At 34.3% G+C, this 23600-nt stretch overlaps 1 protein-coding gene across 11 annotated transcripts in view; it reads right to left on the reverse strand.

Moving 5' to 3' along the window:
- The window catches only part of TBC1D5 (TBC1 domain family member 5), a 548599-nt gene that overhangs the window by 344438 nt on the left and 180561 nt on the right, over window positions 1–23600 (reverse strand). For 10 of the 11 annotated variants that reach the window (XM_043595489.1, XM_043595488.1, XM_043595478.1 and 7 more), the window contains one exon: window positions 9557–9688. In XM_043595489.1, the coding sequence (XP_043451424.1) occupies window positions 9557–9653 (97 nt within the window). In that variant the 5' untranslated portion in view covers window positions 9654–9688. Of the gene's footprint in view, window positions 1–9556; window positions 9689–22922; window positions 23019–23600 lie in introns of all 11 variants that reach the window. The other variant, XM_043595481.1, reaches the window with a different exon arrangement.

Here is a 23600-nt window from a genome sequence, read left to right on the forward strand (position 1 = left end):
CACCATGATCAAGTGGGATTCATTCCTGGGATGCAGGGCTGGTTCAACATTCGCAAATCAATCAACGTGATACATCACATTAACAAAAAAAAAGAGAATAACCATATGATCCTGTCAATCGATGCAGAAAAGGCCTTTGACAAAATCCAGCACCCTTTCTTAATAAAAACCCTTGAGAAAGTCGGGATAGAAGGAACATACTTAAAGATCATAAAAGCCATTTATGAAAAGCCCACAGCTAACATCATCCTCAACAGGGAAAAACTGAGAGCTTTTTCCCTGAGATCAGGAACACGACAGGGATGCCCACTCTCACCGCTGTTGTTTAACATAGTGCTGGAAGTTCTAGCATCAGCAATCAGACAACAAAAGGAAATCAAAGGCATCAAAATTGGCAAAGATGAAGTCAAGCTTTCGCTTTTTGCAGATGACATGATATTATACATGGAAAATCCGATAGACTCCACCAAAAGTCTGCTAGAACTGATACATGAATTCAGCAAAGTTGCAGGATACAAAATCAATGTACAGAAATCAGTTGCATTCTTATACACTAACAATGAAGCAACAGAAAGACAAATAAAGAAACTGATCCCATTCACAATTGCACCAAGAAGCATAAAATACCTAGGAATAAATCTAACCAAAGATGTAAAAGATCTGTATGCTGAAAACTATAGAAAGCTTATGAAGGTAACTGAAGAAGATATAAAGAAATGGAAAGACATTCCCTGCTCATGGATTGGAAGAATAAATATTGTCAAAATGTCAATACTACCCAAAGCTATCTACACATTCAATGCAATCCCAATCAAAATTGCACCAGCATTCTTCTCGAAACTAGAACAAGCCATCCTAAAATTCATATGGAACCACAAAAGGCCCCGAATAGCCAAAGGAATTTTGAAGAAGAAGACCAAAGCAGGAGTCATCACAATCCCAGACTTTAGTCTCTACTACAAAGCTGTCATCATCAAGACAGCATGGTATTGGCACAAAAACAGACAGATAGCCCAATGAAATAGAATAGAAACCCCAGAACTAGACCCACAAATGTATGGCCAACTCATCTTTGACAAAGCAGGAAAGAACATCCAATGGAAAAAAAGACAGTCTCTTTAACAAATGGTGCTGGGAGAACTGGACAGCAACATGCAGAAGGTTGAAACTAGACCACTTTCTCACACCATTCACAAAAATAAACTCAAAATGGATAAAGGACCTGAATGTGAGACAGGAAACCATCAAAACCTTAGAGGAGAAAGCAGGAAAAGACCTCTCTGACCTCAGCCGTAGCAATCTCTTACTCGACACATCCCCAAAGGCAAGGGAATTAAAAGCAAAAGTGAATTACTGGGACCTTATGAAGATAAAAAGCTTCTGCACAGCAAAGGAGTCAACCAACAAAACTCAAAGGCAACCAACGGAATGGGAAAAGATATTTGTAAATGACATATCAGACAAAGGGCTAGTATCCAAAATCTATAAAGAGCTCACCAAACTCCACACCCAAAAAACAAATAACCCAGTGAAGAAATGGGCAGAAAACATGAATAGACACTTCTCTAAAGAAGACATCCGGATGGCCAACAGGCACATGAAAAGATGTTCAGCGTCGCTCCTTCTCAGGGAAATACAAATCAAAACCACACTCACATATCACCTCACGCCAGTCAGAGTGGCCAAAATGAACAAATCAGGAGACTATAGATGCTGGAGACGATGTGGAGAAACGGGAACACTCTTGCACTGTTGGTGGGAATGCAAATTGGTGCAGCCGCCCTGGAAAGCAGTGTGGAGGTTCCTCAGAAAATTAAAAATAGACCTACCCTACGACCCAGCAATAGCACTGCTAGGAATTTATCCAAGGGATACAGGAGTACTGATGCATAGGGGCACTTGTACCCCAATGTTTATAGCAGCACTCTCGACAATAGCCAAATTATGGAAAGAGCCTAAATGTCCATCAACTGATGAATGGATACAGAAATTGTGGTTTATATACACAATGGAATACTACGTGGCAATGAGAAAAAATGAAATCTGGCCTTTTGTAGCAACGTGGATGGAACTGGAGAGTGTGATGCTAAGTGAAATAAGCCATACAGAGAAAGACAGATACCATATGGTTTCACTCTTATGTGGATCCTGAGAAACTTAACAGAAACCCATGGGGGAGGGGAAAGAAAAAAAAAAAAAAGAGGTTAGAGTGGGAGAGAGCCAAAGCATAAGAGACTGTTAAAAACTGAGAACAAACTGAGGGTTGATGGGGGGTGGGAGGGAGGGGAGGGTGGGGGATGGGTATTGAGGAGGGCACCTTTTGGGATGAACACTGGGTGTTGTATGGAAACCAATTTGACAATAAATTTCATATATTAAAAAAAAAAAAAAAAGATCAGTGGGGCACCTGGGTGGCTCAGTTGGTTAAACATCTGACTTCAGCTCAGGTCATGATCTCACAGTTCGTGACTTCTGTGCTGACAGTTCAGAGCCTGGAGCTCACTTTGGATTCTGTGTCTCCCTGTCTCTCTCTGCCCCTCCCCCACTCACTCACACTCACTCTCTCTCAAATAAATAAAAATTAAAAAAAAAAATGAGTGTTTGCCAGGGGTTGGGGGAAGAATGAATAGACTGAGCACAGAGAATTTTTTGAAAATACTCTGTATGATACTGTAACAATGGATGCATGCTTTATACATTTGTCTAAACTCATAAAATATACACTACCAAGAATCAATCTTAATGTACACTATGGACTTTGGGTAGCTATGATGTGCCATGTAGGTTACCAGTTGTAATAAATGTACCACTCTGTTGGGGGGTGGATGGGAAATATCTCCTTCCTCTTAATTTTGCTGTGCATCTATAACTGCTCTTAAAAAAATTAAGCCTTTAAGATTAAATTTAAAAAGACTTCAAACCAAAACCTATCTAAATTAGTGCAGATCCAGATTGTTACAGAGAATTAGTGAAGGTATGGAGCTAGTTTGCTGGTTACCACTTAACAATGTTCCATCAAATTAACAAATACTCATGTACTATTCCCATATCCCCTTCATAACTCCCATCACCACACTACTCTATACTTCATCTCCCTGGATTCCTCCATCGCTTCCAAAACTTTCTACTCTGCCCTCTTAGAATCTCCTTCCATGATAGTAAACTTTCTTATATTCTCAAACCATCAATAAATTCTTCCACCATCTACTTCCTTGCTTGTGTGTACCTCCTATACCTTTTGTCCCAGGACTGCTTTTCTTTGTAACCAAATCCTAGGTGCTGAGTTATATTGGACATAACCATGCAAATTTATAAGCTTGTATGCCTATAAATTATGATGTCTTATCTCAACTTGGTCCCCAAGGCTATATATTCTTTATCAAATCATCCTAACCTTTGTCACTCTCCACACATCTTCAAATACTTCATCTTATCACTGACTTTCAGCAAATCACTTCACCGTAACTTATCAAAGAGATTAAAACATCATTGATATTGCCCTGAACTCTGTTATTGAACTAATGAACCTACTGTATTTAAATTTATCTTCTTTTCCCCTTCCCTCCTATTATTACGATGAAAATAATGACCCCTCTCTGTCTACAAATCCCTCCATCTTGGCTCTAGACTGCACATTTCCAAGACCCTCAGACATTTCTTCCACTGATTTAAAATTTTTCAAGTACTACCATTACTTTTCCCTCTATTCCTCATACCTGTTTAGTACAGACCATGATTAGTTTATTTGTAATATAAATTACAGTTATGAATATAGAGTACTCAAGACTGTGGATTCTTGAGATTACAGAGCACTCTGCTTGTCATTGTTACAATGACTCTATCCTGTGCATACTTCTATTTGCTTAAACCTTTAGCTAACCTTGGGCGGTTTTGTTTATTTTCTGCTTAACATCTTGGCTTCTTTGACTCCACACTCTCCTAGTTTTCCTACTACTTCTCTAGCCACTCTTTCTTAGTCTCCTTTACAATACCCTCCTCTGCTACAAGGTCTTTAAACTGGCTTTCCTTAAGACTGCTTCCAGGTCCTCTTCTCACACTAGGTGCTGTTATTGGGTGATCACAATCATTCACACTGTATTTTGCTACCACACTTAAGCTGAAAATCTTTATCTCCAGCCCACTAAGTTTTAGACCCATACATCAAAATCTTCAGGATGTCTTCATCTGAATGTCATAAGGCGCTTCTAACTCACACATGAAACTAAACTTACAATCTTCTTTGCCAACCCCCATTCTACCTGCATCACATAAAGTTCCTCCTTGTAGAGATCCTTATCTCAATACAGGCATTATCACAGAACTGGTCAACTCACAAAGCTGAATGTCACTTCAAGCTTCTCACCCTTATCACTTCCTTATATCCAAATATCAAGTGCTGTCAATTCTACCTACTAAATATCTCTCAAACGATTCCACTTCTCTCCATTTCCAGTTCTATACTTTCCCAATATAGGCCACTATGATTTCTTACCTAGAACACTGCAATGACTTCTTCACTGTAGCCATAATAATCTTGTTAAAATGTAATTCTGGCAATAAGATTCCTTCACTAGACTGCTTACTGTTCTTAGGATCAAGTGGCTTCCTGGCCCTGGTCATCAGTCTCATTTGTGGCCATTCCTCCTTTGAATGTTAGCCTCCAACCACACTGAAAAAGGTAGAAAAGGCAATCACGTAGCACATACTCTTTACTCACTGGCTAACTGGCTAACAGCTACTCATCTTTCAGGTTGTGTATTTTTTTATTTTTCCTTCTTCTTCTTTTTTTTTTTTTTTTGAGAGAGAGTATGCAAGTGAGCAAGGGGCAAACAGAGAGAGAGAGAGAGAGAGAGAGAGAGAGAGAGAGAGAGAGAGAAATAGGGCTCACCCAAAGCAGGGCTCAAGCTCACCAGAAGCTGGGCCAGCGCTTACCCGATGGGGGGCTCATGCTCACCTGATGCGGGGCCTGAACTAACCAACTATGAGATCATGACCTGAGCAGAAGGGGGATGTTTAACCCAGTGAGCCACCCAAACAGCTCCAGATCGTGTCTTAGATATCACACCTTCCTTGACCCACAACTACCACAAATTTATGTTACCTGAGCATACTATTAGTTACTTTTGGAAAGTACTTACATTCTCCATTTTAACTGGCCACTTACTTTTCTCTTCCTGGTCCCCCAACCCTGGCTATTAACCATTACAACTAACACTCGGAGTTATGCTTATCTTTTCCAATGTATAAATTATCTCCATCATTTGAAACATATTCAACAAATATTTATTGAATGACAACAAACATTAGAAGTGATGCAAACTTAAGAAAAGCCTATACCACAATAGGTGTTGATTCCACAATGTTTCATATGCAAAGTTAACAATATTTGTATTGGTAAGTTGTATAAACCAAAAATTAAGAACAGTGTCTTCTAGAATTTTCACTAGGAGCTACATATATGAAGCATATATATTAAATGTAAGTATACTTTGGCCTATGCTGCCATGTTATGGCCACAAATATCTTGAACAAATAATCATTTATTTCCTTAGTTTTCCCTTGCTAAATAATGTTTCCTGTGGGTTCATAAGGATATCACAGTTGACCTTTATTTGCCAGAAAGCTCTCTCCATTTGTTCCTTATGGAAATTTTGATTTGGGTCATAATGAAACAAAAAATGGAAGAAGTGAATTTTAAGAAGGATTTCAAAGAAGGAGAGGTCAATGAGACCAAAGGAAGAGAGGAGATTATACTGACTTTTTAAGCCCTAAAGGAAACAAAATTAAAGTACTAAAATAATCAGGGGATAAAACAGACTTCATACATTACAACTTAAGACACAAAGGAGAAAAGTAGATGGAAAAAAAGATACATGGAATAATTATTGAAGGAATCAAAGTAAGTGAAGGAATTTAGACTGGTAAAACACAATTCATTCATCTGTTAGTTAATTCAGTAGTGTCCACGGGCCAATAGGTATACAATAGTTCCTGCCCTCATACAGCTTACACTTAGACAAGGAGACAAACAATAAACAATGAAACAAATAAATGTAGGGTTACATTTAAGGATGAGTGCAGTGAAGGATTAAAGAATAATGTCAGAGAACAATGGCATGTGGGAAGGCCCAGAGTTTAGAACTGGCTTAGCACATCTGATCATGCCCAGACAGGCAGGACAGCCATGAACATCATGGTCAAGAGTTCGGATTTTATTTTTAGTGCAATGGAAATAAATGGAAATACAGCTTTTACCACTTAAAAGCTGTAAGCCAGGGAAGGAAGATTTTCTTCCCTCCCTAAAATGACTCCTGCTAATTATAATTAGAACAAAGGCAGGGTTTAAAATAAGATAACTTAGCATCCTATACTTTTGTCAGGTATCTTCCCCAAACAAATTCATCTTTTACTCCAATCTAAATCCACTTCTATATGGAAAACAATATTAAAGATCACAATAGGGCTGCATCATTTTATTATATCAACTTCAGTGAACTATTTTAATTAATACCAACTCATTTAGCAATAAAGCCAGGCACTCCCTTGTAGTTCTACAATTCTATGATATTATAACAGATAGAAAAGAAGACTGAGGACAAAAACAAAATTACAAGAGTCAAAAATGGAGTAGGCAGGATATTCTGAATGTCTTGGATTTTTTTTTTTAGTTAGGTTACTAAATATTTTATCCGTGAAAATAGAAAGAAAGCTTTGAAACAGATATTATATAAAAAGCATTACATTAAGTAATTATCTGAATACTATAAAAGCTGTAAGTAAGAAGGCATATAAAATTGAAGCTAAAAACTCTGGCAATATGTAACAAAGTGCTATTCTCAAAAGAGACTTAATAGAGGAAAATGTTCTTTTCCTACAATGAATAATCATGAATAGTTGAACAAACATTTTGGGTTTTTTTTAATAGTTTCAACTGAATTACAGGTAGCTTGCCAATTACTAATTAATGCCCTTTGATCAAAGATCTTGAAATTTAAAGTAGTAAACTATGTATATGACCAAACAGGGCACAGAGAAAAATGTCATAATTTCTATGCTATTCTCTATTTGAAAAAGAAATTCAAGCAGTTAAAAGTTTGATTCCCATGGAAAATTCTGCATGTATATATCCAAACAGGTCTTTTTTCTGATCTCACCCACCTTCCTCCACCATCCATGAAAATAAACCAATGAGAAACCGTTTTCTCTTTATTATTCCAATTATGTGGCTATTATTATTTATCCTTTTCAGAATACTCAGGATCATTTAACTCAATAATATACTGTTTCTTTATAAATGTTAAAATTTCAGTTTTGAGAAATTAAAGACTCATTTGTTTACTTATGGAATCTGTAACAGGAATTAAAAACAAGACCAAAATCCCACGCCTTGCACACAGGGAAATCACTGATTAAGTCCAGTGCCTGACTACTTACAAAATGAGTCCTCCATTTGCCATAAATTCCCTGGTGGGAAAAATGTGTAACCGGCTTCAAATATGTGGAGAACCCCATGAAATACATGTATTAAAATAAACAAACATACCAGAAAGGTGATGATTCTTCAAATAAATATGACAACCCTATTAAAATGCAACACATGTTTTTCTGCTAAAAGGAAATCTGAGAAGATGAAATAGATGCTTCATATAAAATATTTACATATACAATGCACAAAACCCACTACGGTTAGTAACCTTTATGGCTTTCAAGAACTAGATATTTACATATCATTCTTTCTGCATGTGCGTGTGCGTATGTGTGTTTTGTATATATTTTTAACAGTTGACAGCTGTTTTAGAGCATACAGAGATGCCAAGCTGAATGAGGGTCTTGATTACTTCAAGATTAGCTATCTAAAGTTTCTATTCATTTTAAGTGTTGTTAGTTGGAAGAGTCATTAGTCACTTCCTTGTCTCATAGAACATCAGCATACATTTACATTGTTAATGAACATTTGGGGTAAATGAATTAATGGCACTTTTAAACATCAATTCAGTCCTAATAACTTTGTATGTCATAGAAATGTTAGGCTAGGATATAAACGAAAAGCCTTTTCAGTAAAGGTAACTACTCATTCCTGCAAACAATAAAGGATAAAATTAATTTAAAATGTTTTTTAACCAGTTAAAAAAAAATAGAACCTCAGTGTTTAATGAAGTAGGCCAGGAAAAATATGCGCGTGCACGCGCGCGCGCGCACACACACACACACACACACACACACACACACGCTGTTCTAAAATAAGCACATAAATCAGAAAATTTTGGTGAAATTATTTTATATACTTATCACAAAAATATTTTTTCTTTTAAAATACTGACTTGTGAAATAATTTGAAGTGGTTGTGAAATAATTTGACTTAATTTTTAGTGTTTCTTATAGGTATTATGTTTAAAAAACAAACATCACTAGGAGATGTAGTATTCTTACCACTGAAATGTTTAAGATGCTGAAATGAAAATGAGACAATAACATTTTTTTCATATGATCAAAACTTTGAACAACAGTCTTTTTGTTACCTTTTCATAAATGCACATATGAAAATAAAAAGTAAAATCACAAAAATAAGTTGTAAGGCAAATTATATCATTTTCATCGAAAATAACAATGGAATTTGTATGACACAGAAGGCAGCAAAAATGCACAAAAAACATAAATGCACTCCATAAAGTCAAGGCTTAATCACTAAAGAAATAACCACTTTAAAACATCAATCATTGGTTTTAAATTCCCAAAACACAATAGCAGACCTTTATGCCAATACAGAAAAAAAAAACCTGTACCTGAAGTATACAAAACACATGTGAATCACTTTGACCAGTTATGATTTTTTAAAATCAATCTCATAATCCTGATATATGTACGTCATGACTGAAAAATTTTAAGTAGCTACTTGAGTCAATGAATCAACCAAAAACAAGGATAAGGCTTTAGGAATCTGCATAAACTGCTTCCTTTTAAGATACTATATTATTACTAATATTGAGAAAACAACACTGAATTCTGAAACATACATATTTGATAAATTTTGATAGGGTAGACCCTGAATACAGTTTACTTTTAACAGTCTCTTTTTAACAATTTCAATGCATAGATCTTTAAAAGTAGGACACAAATTTTAATTAGTGGTGAAAAAAAAGAATCAGACAAATCTTTATCCTGGAATAAGGTCAACTTACTTCAAAAGACAAAAAAAAAAAAAAAAATCCCTGCAAAATCAACACCAAAAGCTAGACTTCTTTAAAAGATGTTTGACAAAGGCCATTTTGATTTCAACATCCTTATGCTGAAGTAATTATTTAAGATCATGATTTTTTTTTTTAAAGAATGACGGTGCATTAAACATTTGGCTAATGCTTCTGTCTATAATTGAAAGTTGATGTTTTGTGGTGTTTATTACTGTCAGAGTGCTCTCCACCTATCCAGGGAAGTGTGCTTCATGTTGCCCTGCTCAGCTTCATCTGAAGAATTACACACATAAGGTAGGCAGAACTAACTGGAGGCTCTCTGCTACATTTCCCAGTAACCATAGAATGTATCTGCATACAAAACTCACCTCCAGACTTGTTTGAGTAACTTGACAAGGGGTCAAAGCCCACTTCCTGTTCTTCTGGCTGCAGAGGATGTCTAGTTTCAGATAAGGAATGATACATTGTGAGAACCGAACAATGTCACTGAAAGTGACTACCTGGGAGATTAAAAAAAAAAAAAAAAGGAAAATTATACTTTTTCTTTTTGCTATGACTGGGAATAAATACAACACTGAAATGATTAAATGAGCATTACAGACATTAACAAGTTTTCCACAGGCTTCAGGGTCTGTTACAACACATTGGCAGAAATATGCAAAGAAGTGAAAACTGGCACAAAATTTCCATTTCAATAATTTCTCCCCAAATCTGAACTTCCTTGGTAACCATTACCTCAATGTTCAATCACACTTATTTTCAATAAACTTCTGCACAAAAAGTCAAACTGTAAGTTAAATCACCGTACCATTTATAACATCCTTTTGTTTCACTGCCGAAATAATACACATTTACAATAGAAACTTTCAAAATACAGAAAATTTAGCAAAATAAGATCATTCATAATTGTATTAACTAAAAACACCCCTGTTAACATTTCAGTTTATTACACATATCCTTTCTGACTTTGTTCTGGGCATTTAAAACAAATTTATTTTAATGTGATCTACCATGTTAAATATACTGATTATATAAATTATTGTGGGTATTTTCTACCCCATAAAAAAAGACCATATTATAACTTCAAATGGATCCCTAGTATTCCATTAAATAGCTATAACAGTTTATATAACCAATTCCTTATTAGTAAACAGAATGCTTTCAGTTGTTCAACACTATAAACAGTTTCCCAATGAATATCTTTAGTAATATCTCTGTGTCACATCTATGATTATTGCCTTAAGATAAATTCTTAAAAGTGTCTTTGGTGGACCAACACATGTATATAAAAAAATAATATTCTATGATATATTTTAGCAAATTATGCTCCAGAAAGATTTGTATACAGAACAATTCATTCCCCTGGACCCTCATTAACAGAGGGAATGGGTAATTCATTTTACGGACGAGTGTGATAGTCAATTTTTATATTGCATTTGCTTGGTAACTAGTGAGATTACTGAAGATTCATATGTTTTCTCTGACATTTACTTATTATCTTTTGTGGATGGAGTTTATTATTATCATCATCTTCATAATTTATAAGCATGCTTTAAATATGAAGAATATTAAACCTTTGTCATGTGATATAGATATTTTTCTGAGTGTGTCTGTCTTCAAATAAAATGGTGTTTCTGTGACATAAGTAACTTTTTCATTGCTATGCACCCAAATATATCTATATCTACTTTATGACTTTTACCCCTGGTATTACTATGTTTAAAAAGGCAAAGTTATATAAATAACCACATTTTTAAAATTGTTTTGAAGGTTTTTCTCCTTGATTCTGATTTCTATAGACAATGCCAATTTAAACAAAGATATTTTTAATTATTTTTACATGTTTAAGCTACACTACTTGTAAATTTTCTATGTCTATGAGCTACAGATAACCTTCTCAAGTCATAATCTTCCAAAAATATAAACTGGGCTCTAATTTTCATCCAAAATAATGTTAACACATGAAATTTTAAGTTTCAAGAGAGGGGAGACATGATAGGAAGAATAAATGAAAACTGATGGAAAAGCAAGACCAACCAAAATGAGTACATAATTTTACAGGATAGGGCGACAATTATGGAGGAAAGTTTCCAGAAAAGCCCATGAATATACAAATCCTTTTCTTCCCAACATAAAATGCTCCTCTATCCTGCTTAGTTTCTCCCTAAAGCTCTCACTCTGTAAAATACTTAGTACATTTTCTGAGTTTTACCAGAACCCTCCAACTCTCACCCACCCACATTCATAATCAGATGGTAAAAAATCCTCTCCACCTTAGATTGTGGCTAAAACAAGAGCAAAGGGGTAGGCAAAACCAACACTAGACAAGGCGGAAAACTTTTGTTGTCAACATACAGTAAGAATTTCTAAAGCCATAAATCAAATCCTAAATCCATAAATCTAGACAACTGTCAATATTTGCTTCTTATGTATGCAAACCAATCAACATATATTTAGCACTTACAATACAGAAGGAATTCTGAGGAATATAATGCAGTAGAGGACAGGAAAAAGTAAATGATCAGTTACATATACTATAAAACAGAATCTGATGAATTTTGCTGATCAAATGAATAATCAGATTAAAGTCCTCTACTATGGAGAAGAGCCACCAAACTCAAATGCCTGATGGTATCAGGCAAAAACCATTATTAATCAAAGTTAACATCTATTGAGCAATGACTATTAAGTCACAGACCACTCTAAATGCTTCATGTATACTCATCATTCCATCTTCCCAACTATCCTACTGACATACATTCATCACCATTTTACCAAAGAGAAAACAGAAGTACAGAGAGATTAACCAATTTGTCTACAGTTACACAGGTAGTAAGTGTTGAAGCCAGAATTTGAACCTATCTTGTCTAGCTCCAGAGCTCACATTCTTTACTCCTGCACTATATTTGGCTCTTGGACAATGAGACAAATAGACAAAATACAAAACAAACTGTACAAGAGGATGGGATCTGTGAACAACTGAAACACCTTTACTCTGCTTCAACTTTTTCAAGAAAGCTAGAAATCTAGAATTTTATTTGAAATCTCTTTAAACTGTTGGCAAGTAATTCAAACTAGAAAAAACAAAAACAAAAAACAAAAAACAAAAAACAAAACAAAACAAAAACCTGTATAGAATAAACATTTCAAAAGCATATTTGACCCATGGATAACTATTTTAATGTTAAGATTCATATTTTGTTCCATACATTTTGTTCTACTTTTGAAATTATTAAGGAAAATGTTTGAAAATGTATATTCCAAGTTAACCGCCAGATTTCTATACAATCTCTTTAATATCCTAGACATGTTTTCATATCATTACCTTAATCTCTCAGTTTTATAATACATTTCCACTATTAAAGACTTCACAAACTTAAAATATACAATTAAGGGGATTTCATGTACTTCAAACTATGAGAAATAAACAACTAGCAAACAGATATCAAAGCACATTTTTTAAAGGAACATTAAAAAAACACCTTTCTGTAGCTAAAATGAAATACTCTAGAGGCACCTGGATGGCTCAGTCAGTTAAGTGTCCCACTCTTGATTTCGGCTCAGGTCACAATCTCATGGTCAGGTTCTGCACTGACAGCATGGAGCGCTCGCTCTCTCTCTCTCTCTCTCTCTCTCTCTCTCTCTCTCACCTTCCCCTCCCCTCAGCCCTACCCCACACACATGCACTCACTCTATCAAAATAAATAATAAACTTTAAGAAAAAATACTCTAGGGGCAACTGGATGGCTCAGTTGGTTAAGGGTCTGACTCCCAATTTCAGTTCAGGTCATGACCTCATCATTCATGAGTTCAAGCCCTGCACTGGGCTCCATGCTGACAATGTGGAGCCTGCTTGGGATTTTCTCCCTCCCCCTCTCTCTCTGCCCCTCTCTTGTTCATACTTTCTCTCTCTCAAAATAAATAAATAAACCTAAAATGTTTTTAAAAAAATACAACATGATGACATTCATACATTCATTCAAGATTTTAAAAGATACTTAAGGTCTTTTGGCTCCTTAAAGAAAGTTAGGCTCAAGAAGTCATCCACTGATTTTTACCTTTATTAATAATTCTTTAAAAATTGACAACTTGGTTATAACCAAGTTATGGTTATATGGTTGTAACAAAAATAAAAAATTTACCAAATACACCAGTCTACAACTAGTCTATATAATCAAGGATCCACCATATTCTAATTTATTATGCCTGTAAAGATTGAAACTGAATCACTGAAATTCTTTTTACTCAAAGAAAGCAAACTGATCGAAAAGTAATAATGAGTTATTTTCAAGAACTCTGTTGAAGAGGGGCACCTGGGTGGCTCAGTAGGTTAAGCATCCAACTTCGGCTCAGGTCATGATCTCACAGTTTGTGAGTTCGAGCCCCATGTCGGGCTCTGTGCTGACAGCTCAGAGCCTGGACCTTGCTTTGGAGTCTGTGTCTCCCTCTCTCTCTGCTCCTCCCCAACTCACACTCTGTCTGCCTCTCTCAAACAAGTAAACATTAAAAGAAAAACAAAAATTCTGTTGAAGAAAAAGTTACATGACGTTCTTTTCTTTCAGTTATGGATTTAAATAATAATCTGGTTGAAAATTAACTTATTAAACAGGTGCTGCTTTGTTTTTCATTGTTCTGTTTTAAATACAGGGGCTATTTTAGTTTTCTAGAATAAACAATACTTAAGTGCGATGGTTACTGCTATTATGATAATGTTATAAAATCACAATGTAGTGTTGCTTTTAAATGTGAAGTAATTTTCTCAAAAATTTTCCAATTTGTGTTTTGTGACTATACCAACTGCAAAAATATTTGACTACCACAAAAGAGAGTATCAAAGGTTTTTAAGCAAATGTGTCTATATTTATTTTAATCACTATATCAAATAGTATTTTTACTTCTAAATATCAGACCATAGGAAAATATTTGATAAAAATTCAAAGAATTAACGGAATTTTTTTATCTGAAAATTTTAAGATAATCACTATTAAAAAGTCAAATTGGCATAAACATTTTGAAATGTACAATTCACCATTACATCTTATATTTGTGTTACAAACTTCGACTTCTATACTTGATATGCCTTAATCTTCTCTACATAACAGGTAGACAGAGAGGAAGTATATAATGACCACAAATATGTACCTTAGTAAATGACCACTAAAACCCATAATTGATGGATTTCAGTTTTCTTAAGTAATGCCAATCTGTCTCTAGAATTTTCCTGGAAAAAAAAAACCCTAAGAATTTTTAAATGAAGGCAATCTTATTTTTTTTTTTAATTCAGAAAGCACAGCAATATAACCTTCCAAGACTTGAGAAAGGAGATATCCCTTCTTTGCTACATTACTATAAATAACAGTTAAATTTTCTCCTTCACATAAACTTAAAATTCACAAAACTCAAAATTGGTTTCATTGCTATCCTGTGGTCACAGGAATTGACACATTAGGCGGAAACTGCTGTCAGCGCAGAGTCCAATGTGGGGCTCGAACCCACAAAACCATGACATCATGACCTGAGCCAAAACCAAGAGTTGGATGCTTAACCGACGGAACCACCCAGGTGCCCTTCCAAGACTAATCTTAAGGACAGTTATATTGGCTTTATGGTCTGGTTCTTGCAGTATTAAATCTTAGGATAAAAGTGATCTGACTGAAAGAAGGGAAGTCTTGTGAAAATAGTTAATATTTAATGAAAGGGTAAGAATTCAGCACTAAAGCTTAGAGGACAGTTTTAAAGTATAGTAATAAAATTTCAAAACAAGATTATTTTCCATGTAAGTGAGCAATACAAGCATCAGGTGAAAACTTCAAACTCTTAGCATGGTACAGACAAAACAAAAGGTTAGTTGAATAAATTTTTTTCCGTTAAAATGGTATCACATGAACAAAGCCTCTAGAAAAATAATTTATTCCCTCTGAGTCTGAAGTTCTATGCATTTCAGTGTATATTCATTCTTTCAAAGCTTCTAATACACAGGCAGAGAATTAGCATTCTGAATTGTGTCTTCTAAAGACATCCATATTCAGAAAAGCTCATATAAGCATACTTCATTCATTTAAATTCTTGACTGATGGTAAACTTAAAGTCAAACACTGAAATGACAGAGTAATATTACTTTACATAAAGATATCTCCTATAAGAAAAGCATATCAAAGAGCTTAAATGAACTATTTCCAGAACACAATTATAAAAGAGGGAGAGGATATAGCATGAATAAGTATCGGTCACAGATAGCATGCATTTACCATGATGGGTGTATAAACTAAAACATGACATCATGGCTATAAAAGCGACAAACTTTGATAGAAGCTATATTTTCATAATTAAGAGAGAGAGCATTTAAACATTATCTATAGAATCTTCTATTAAAAAAACCCTTTTAATCAAGGTAAATTGATTAAAAATCAAGGCAGCTGGAGGTAAATTTGGTGGTTGGGAATAATGATGTTCTAAAGTCTTTATCATAAGGGAGAGAAGGAGGTGGGAAAGGAGTAAGGAAGAAAGAATGAAGGAAAAAGAGAGAAGGAAAAGAAAGAGAAAGAATAAAGTTCCATTTTAAAATTCTGTCCATCTTTAATGCAAGAAGGTTACATTGGACTTTAAGTTAATTAAGTATTAAAATCAATCATCTGAAAAGTCTTAATATTTAATATTGGTTAGATTGTATATCAAAGTAGTTTTATTATTTATTTACTCCAAACCTTTCCAGAATACTTCATCTGACAACAGGGGGTCTGTTTCTCACAAGATAAATGCATTTACAATGCCAAATAAATTATATATAAAAGCATTTGTCTTAATACATGTCATTCAATATTAAATATCACTCATTGGTAAAATCCTGAAAACCTAACTCACTTTTAGCAACTACACATCTGAACTATTCAAGTGTTGCCAATTAAACAGGCAAAGAAATACAGTAAGGGTCTACATACTAAGAACAATGATCAAAAGAAAATTAAAATTATAAGACTTAATTCTTACATTTTCCAGGTTACCAGAACAAGATGTTTAAAGTAAACAATCCACTATAAAAATACTAGATTTATAAATAATATGTATAATCAGAAATAAGTACAATATATGAAAGCTTCGCAACTGGGCTTAAATAATTGATATTACAAAATAAGAATATATTTGGCCTTTTGGGGTTCCCTGGTGGCTTAGTTAGTTAAGCATCCAAATCTAGATTTTGGCTCAGGTCGTGAACTCACAGTTTATGAGTCTGAGCCCCATATCAGGCTCTGTACTGGCAGTGTGGAACCTGCTTGGGATTCTCTCTCTCTGCCCCTCACCTGTGCTTGCTCTCTCTCTCTCCAAGTAAATAAACTTTAAAAATATATATATTTGGCCTTTCAATATTCAAATGCTATAAAGCAATAGCAAGTGGCAGTTGTGACTATATAAACCAAGAGAAAACCTAGCATTATGAAAAGTTAAAGTGGCCTAACAAAAAGCTCTTCAGGGTATATCCTCATTTGGTTTCAGAGTTCTCCAGAACGATGCTCAAGATGCAAAGACTGGGAAAGCAAATCAGCCTAGTGACCAAACCTTCTGTTATTTTACAGCCATACAAAAATACTTCCAATTGTTACTGTCCTCATTTTATATCAAGAACACCTCTAGCCTTTAAAAAACTATTTACTCAGGCTTTCATAAAATCAAGGTAACTCTAACAAACAATTAGGAGTTCAAGAAGAATGAGCAATATTTGAAGAGAGAAAACCTTTTTGAAATGTCAGCCTTGAACATCAAAATTATACAGAATGATGAGGAACCAGGCTTATATTGCATATAAATATGAGAGCATATTAGGCTGCATTTAATTACCAGTTCAAACAACAACCTGATCTAACCTTTGACAAGTAAAATAAATGTTCTGAATAATTTAACTAAAGTAAACATTTGCTGTTAATGCTAGCTAATTATAGTAAGATCTGGAAAGAGAAGAGGAAAAGAGATGACGAAGAGAAAGGGAGATGGAGGGTTTTTTTTGCCATTGAGATCTGCAACTCTTCATTGAAACATTATTTTCAATGAATTTAACTCACATAAAAGGGTAAACCCAGTAGAATACAGTTGCTTTATAAATACTCATATAAAGAAATATTTTAGTTGATTACAGATTTCATTCTTTCAGTCAGTGAAAATCACCAGACTACCATGGAGATTGGAAAACTAGGTCCAGATGAATAAGGGTACCTCCACCCAACCCCCTTCACCCAAGGAACTCAAAGTTTAGTGAGGAAAGAGCCCAGGAAATAAGTTGCCAGATTTAGCCTTAAGTAATTGAAATTATTAATTAATTGAAATAAAATAAAATAAAAATATGGATGCTTAGTTAAATTTCAATTTCAGAAAACAACAAAAGATCTGGAACATACTTATACTAAAAAGTATTCATAATTTGTCTGAAATTTAAATTTAATTGTGCACCCTGTACTTTAGCTAACAATCCTATCAATAGATAAATGAAAATGAATATCTATGGGAAAATATGTGCAATGCTCATTATAGGAATCCCAGGATTAAATGAGATCAAAACTCTGAGAGTAAGATTCCCAAAAAACTCACCCAAAAGCAGTAAAGTGTTGTTTTTCCAGAGCTGCTATCTGATTACTAATGGGAAAAGACCAAGATATACTACTCAAATGCACTGACCTGGCCCCACAGAAACTTGTTTTTCAAGTTCCCTAAGTAACTGCAAAGAAATATAATAATAAACAAATGAAAAAACCAACTACTTAATGGAAATCATCAGCTACCAAATGCAGAAAAATGAAATAATCCAACAAAAATCCTGAAGCCACTGAGGACCCTGCTGAATGGAGAGAGAGTATATGACTATTCTTATAGTGGAATTATCTTTACCCCTAAGGAACATAGGTGTATTTAGGAAAAAAAAAAATACAAAGAAAATTGAACTTTGTTAATTTGCTGAGACCAGTCTTAATTCAAATATATGATATTTTCATTCTTTATTATAAATAAAATGTTAATAAATATGCATGATATTGCATAAGAATCTAAGGTATGGAAAGCTCTGAGTGTGACCTTAAATTTAAAAAAAAAATATTCAATAATGCATAATGTGAAGACATGTTATTCTCCATACAAAAACTGCTAATTTAACTGATTGGTGACTCCAAAATTGATTAGCTTATTTGCTCATGGAGTAGGAGCTTCTATATATTTGAGCATAAACTTCAGTATGAACGTAAAAATGTTTCAATTTATAATAGAAGATCATCAGTAATAATAGAGATAAGAAAACTCCAAGTTTCCAACTTGAGGCCATATAAACACATACAGGTTTTCTGTAATTGATAGCAGAAAATGATAACCACTTAAAATAGTAAAACTTACTGTAAAATAATGAATTTGAGCCTGACTGGAAAGTGATAGGATTTAAGAGTCTCTGAGTTTTTGCTTCTCCATTCAATTGTAATGGTTCCATCTTTACCCAAAAAAGATTTCACTTATGTACATATATGTAACTTCTGTATGTTTTCTAACACCGAACATTATGGGCCCTCAAAATGAGAACAAAACTGTTTACATTTCATTTTTACAGGCAGGTAAGTTTAAAGCACTGATAAGATGAAAGATGGATAAAGAAGAAAGGATTAATTATAAAAAACAGAATATGATATAAAAAACAGCGTTTACATGATATCTTGATGTCTTTACAAAGCATAAGTTCTATGGCTACTACGAAAGAATTTTTCAAGACACCAATGCATACTAAAAAACCAAAATAATTTCATGAACACTATATAAAACAAATAAAGGCCTTGAAACGGTTGATGAAAGAATGCAATTAACAAAATGGAATAAATACACAAATAGTAACATGGGTATGCACAGGGACAACAAAGAGGCTACACAAACCCTACCTCAACTGTCAGAGAATTTTACTAGCAAATATATATACTCCTTCTTATTGTGTATATACTGTAGCAGAGTTCAGTAGTATACTTCCTCTGAAATTTCAAAGAATATCATATAAATGGTTAAAAGGTAAGTACATTAAATTAGACTTACCTAATTCTTACCATACTGATTTATTTTTTTTCCAGCCATGTTTTCAGATTTAATATACTCTTTTTAAGCCTTACCATACTGATTTAAATGAAACCCCTGCATAATTTCTAAAATTTTGATAATGTTTGCCCAAAATTTTTAGCAAACATTTAAAGGGAGCAAAAAATTTAAAGGGAGATTACAAACTTCATGCCACACTTTGCCATTTGCAAAACAATGACACAGCCATTCAGAATTACAATGTGCTATTTACATATTGACTTAGAGAACTGAAGCTTTGAAAACTGTTTAGGGCCTAGAAGTTTTATCTTAATTTCTAAAAAGACTAAACAGGATCAAGCAGTTTAAGTGACATTATCATATAGTAATTTTTCCTACAAAAACTTTTGAAACCGGGTAATAATTTCCCCCACAAGTCCAAATATATTCACTTTCACTTAAGTACATTTTCACAAAGTCTTCCTTAGCAAAAAAATGTTTTTGTAACTTTAAAAACCATAAATACATAATATTTTAAATTTCTAGGATTTTAAATCCTAGAAAAATCAAGCAAAAGATTAAGATGGCCAGTTTTTTTTTTTTTTAATATAGTAAGACGACTTTGTCCAAATACTATGAAGCTCTAAGTTTTTACTAAATATTTAAGAAAGGTCACTAATTATTTAAATGCAATGAACGAACATAAGAGGTCAAAGCAGTAAACTTACATAATTTAATTACACAAATGCACTGGTATCACCTTTTTTCTTACTCATATTTGAGAAACTAATACTTTGCCTTCTAATATGATATGGATTATTTCATATGGCATGCACATCCTCTTGGAACATCAAGATTATTCTTTACAAAATTTGGAGTGTTAGCACCAAAAAAAATGTATGAAAATTAAACTATATTTTTTAGTTACTACTAGAATTTAACAGTGGATTATAGTGACTGAAATTGATGTATTTCTTTAAACCATCTCATTTCAAAATTATCTTATTAGGTACCCTATGGAAGTCAGTGCAAAACAGCAATCGTGAGCCCACAGGTAGGGCACATACATATATCTATAGTTAAATAAGCAACCGAATATAAAAATGGATCATGAAACAATTTTAATGAGAATAATATTAACACAAAACTAAATTTTGATATCCTACCTTAACATTTAATGCAATCTTATTTTGATGAAAAACCTAGTAATTTTAATCTAGAAGTGAAACTGCCAGATCAAAATTGTTGCCCATCTTTAATTCTAACAAAATATTGCCAAACTTCTACCCAAAGTGGTGCTATACCAGTTTACATGTTCGTATGGACAGTTCCTGTTTCTCTACATCCCTGCCAGCTCTGAATATCATGAGCCTTTCTCCATTCTGAATGGTATGAAGTGGTATCTCACTGTGGTTTAAATTAGCATCTCCCTATTTCTTGACTGAAACTCTCTTCATCTGTCATATAGTCAGAGTTCTCCAGAGAAATAGAGGATTTCAGAAAGCAAAGGAGGAGACAGAGTTTTATTATAAGGAAATGTTGCTCATAATTACAGAACTGGCAAGTTCAACCTGCAATGCAGGCAAGAAGGCAGGCTGGAGATCCAGGAATAGCCAGTGTTCTATTTCAAAGGCTGCTGGGCAGGAGAAGCTGATGATATAGTTTGAAGGCCATCGGGCAAAAAGAGATGATGCAGATGAAGTCCAAGTCAGACCTGCTGTAGAATTCCTTTTGCTGGGGGAAAGGTCAGCCTTTTGTTCTATTCAGGCCTTCAACCGATAAGATGAGGCCCACCCACATTATGAGGGCCAATCTGCTTTCTGTTCATTTAAATATTAATTTCATCCAAAACACCCTCACAAAAACACCTACAATAATGCCTGACCAAAATCTGGGAAGCCCCTGTGGCCCACTCAAGTTGATGCATAAAATTAAACATTCACATCTGTTTACTGGCCATTTGGGTCTCCTTTTCTAAGAGCTGCCTGTTCACATTCTTTGCCCAATTTTCAGTTGTGCTGTCTTTTGTGCTTAATAATTTATAGGATTAAAAAAATAAATCATGGATACACAGCAATTTTAGTCCACTATTAAAAAATCAGAAGTACATTATTAAATTATATTAAATATAATATTTAATTTAGTATATTAAATTATCATTCATATATACTTTAAATGGTCCTCATTTGGTGAATTATATTGTAGGATGCACTCTGAAAAGAATGATTTAAAGAAAACCAGATTTTCCTTTTGTAAATATGGTACAATGAACAACAGATTATGTTCCTGAACAAAAAAGAACTTTAAAAATGATTATAGTAATTTGTTCGATGTTTTTCTCTATGCTGAGAGGCATGCACTACTGATGATTACTAATATTTTACTGAATGCTTAGTAAATGCCAGACATTGTGCTTTATGTTATTATCCCATTCAATACCTTTAGGAATCTTAATCATAAAGGCATTATTATCATCTCTATTTTATGTATATGGATATTGGGGCTGGCAGATTAAAGATCTCAGCCCAACGGCACACACCAAGTGGCTGGGACGTGAATTTCAGACTTCTTCAGAAATTCATTTTAAGACATCCTTACTGGCTTTCCACTATGTTTAATGGCACTAGGAAAGGAACACCAGGGAATAAAGAATGAGGACAGGCAACATCCTTGCTGTCTTGGCATTTAGAATCTGACAGGAGGCAGAATGTAGAAAATGTGCACACCATGTAATATAGGACAGAATCTCATAGCAAAGGAGATGTATTAGAAAAGCTCTAACTCTAAGAAGTCAAGAAATAATTATGATTCCATGATGCTGCTGACATAAATACATCTACAGGTTCTCAATACCTTTCATGATCTACCCATATCTAACTTTCTAATCTTCTCCTTCATATATTTTCATTCTCTAAAGACATCCAGTGTTCTCCCACCTCTCTTTTTATTTGGGCAACTAGCCCTGGTCAAGAAAACCTATTCCATCCCATTCCTCTCTCTGAAATATTTCTTAAAAACAAACAAACAAACAAACACACTTTTCTATTCTCATGACCTGGCAAATAGTAAATATTACTAAATATCCATCAGACCAGATTCCACTGATCACTTCCCAAAGTTCATCTCAAATGCTCCCTTTTCTCTGAAATTTCCTAATTCTTTTCCATTCTGCCGTAAACAGTTAAATGAATAAATTTGGAAACTTGGTCATGTAAAAGCCAGTATCATATTTCTACTTCCAATGAGGAAAATGTAAGCAAAACAGGTTCTCATCCAAAAGAATAAAAAAGGAAGAACAGCCCAAAGAAGGAACCCCCTCCCAAATCATTCTTCTTTCCATGACCATGTTTTACTATTCCCACAGAAGGGAACTTCTACAATCTACTTTTGTTGACATAAAACTAGAGTCGCATTTTCTAGGCACAAATTGAGGAAAGGATCTTATTAACTATCTGACTTTAGGTAAGTTGGTTAAACTCTTTGTGCCTCAGTTTCCTCAATGTAAAATGAGAAATATCCATTTCATAGGTTCTGCGAGGATTAAGCAAACTTGAAGAACTCAGAACATTACCAGACACACACATAGTAAGCACTCAATAAATATTAGCTATTATTGTTATTACTATCACCACCACACTGCCACTGCTCTGATGGCTGTATTTACACAATTAGGTTATTAGAACAAGATGAAAGACAGAATATACTCACAGTTCAAAAATATGGATCCTTTGAGTATCCCATAGGATTTTTTTTCCCGCTTATACATTACAATTAGATTTCACATAATAGTTTCTCATTTTGTTTCTTGAGAAAGGAAAGAAGAAAGAAAGGAGAAATTGGAGACAGGGGGCTGCTCAAGTGTAACACACATTCAACTTAGTAAATACTTGTTAAATCCTCCCATGTGCTGGCAGCTAGTCCAGAAGGTAATCATTTAGAAGTGAACAAGACAGTCTCTGTCCTCAGAGAATTTACATTCTAGAGGAAGACAAATAATAAACTAAGCATAAAAAATAATTTACATGTCAAGTAGTGACATATGCTATGAAGGAAATGTAAAGAGGATAAAGGGACAGAAAATGATGATGGGGCATGACTGAGAGTGTATTTGGGAGCTGGGAGCTTATTTGAGAAAGTGTAGTCATAGAAGGCCTTTCTGAGGTGGTGGCATTTGAATAAAGTGAGGGAACAAGCCACCCGATCACTTGGGGGCAGAGCTTGCTGGGAAGAGCAAAGGCAGATAAAATGGGAAATGGCTAGGAGTTTTGGAGGAACAAAGAAGGTTGGGGTATAAATGAAGACAGATGGTGGGGGGGGCATGGAGGGAGAAACAGGAGAGAGGCCAGGTAACCGATGTCCTTTTAGGCCATGAGGGGACTCTGGTTT

The sequence above is a fragment of the Prionailurus bengalensis genome, chromosome C2 (assembly GCF_016509475.1).
Source record: "Prionailurus bengalensis isolate Pbe53 chromosome C2, Fcat_Pben_1.1_paternal_pri, whole genome shotgun sequence".
In the NCBI taxonomy this organism is placed as follows: Eukaryota; Metazoa; Chordata; class Mammalia; order Carnivora; family Felidae; genus Prionailurus; species Prionailurus bengalensis.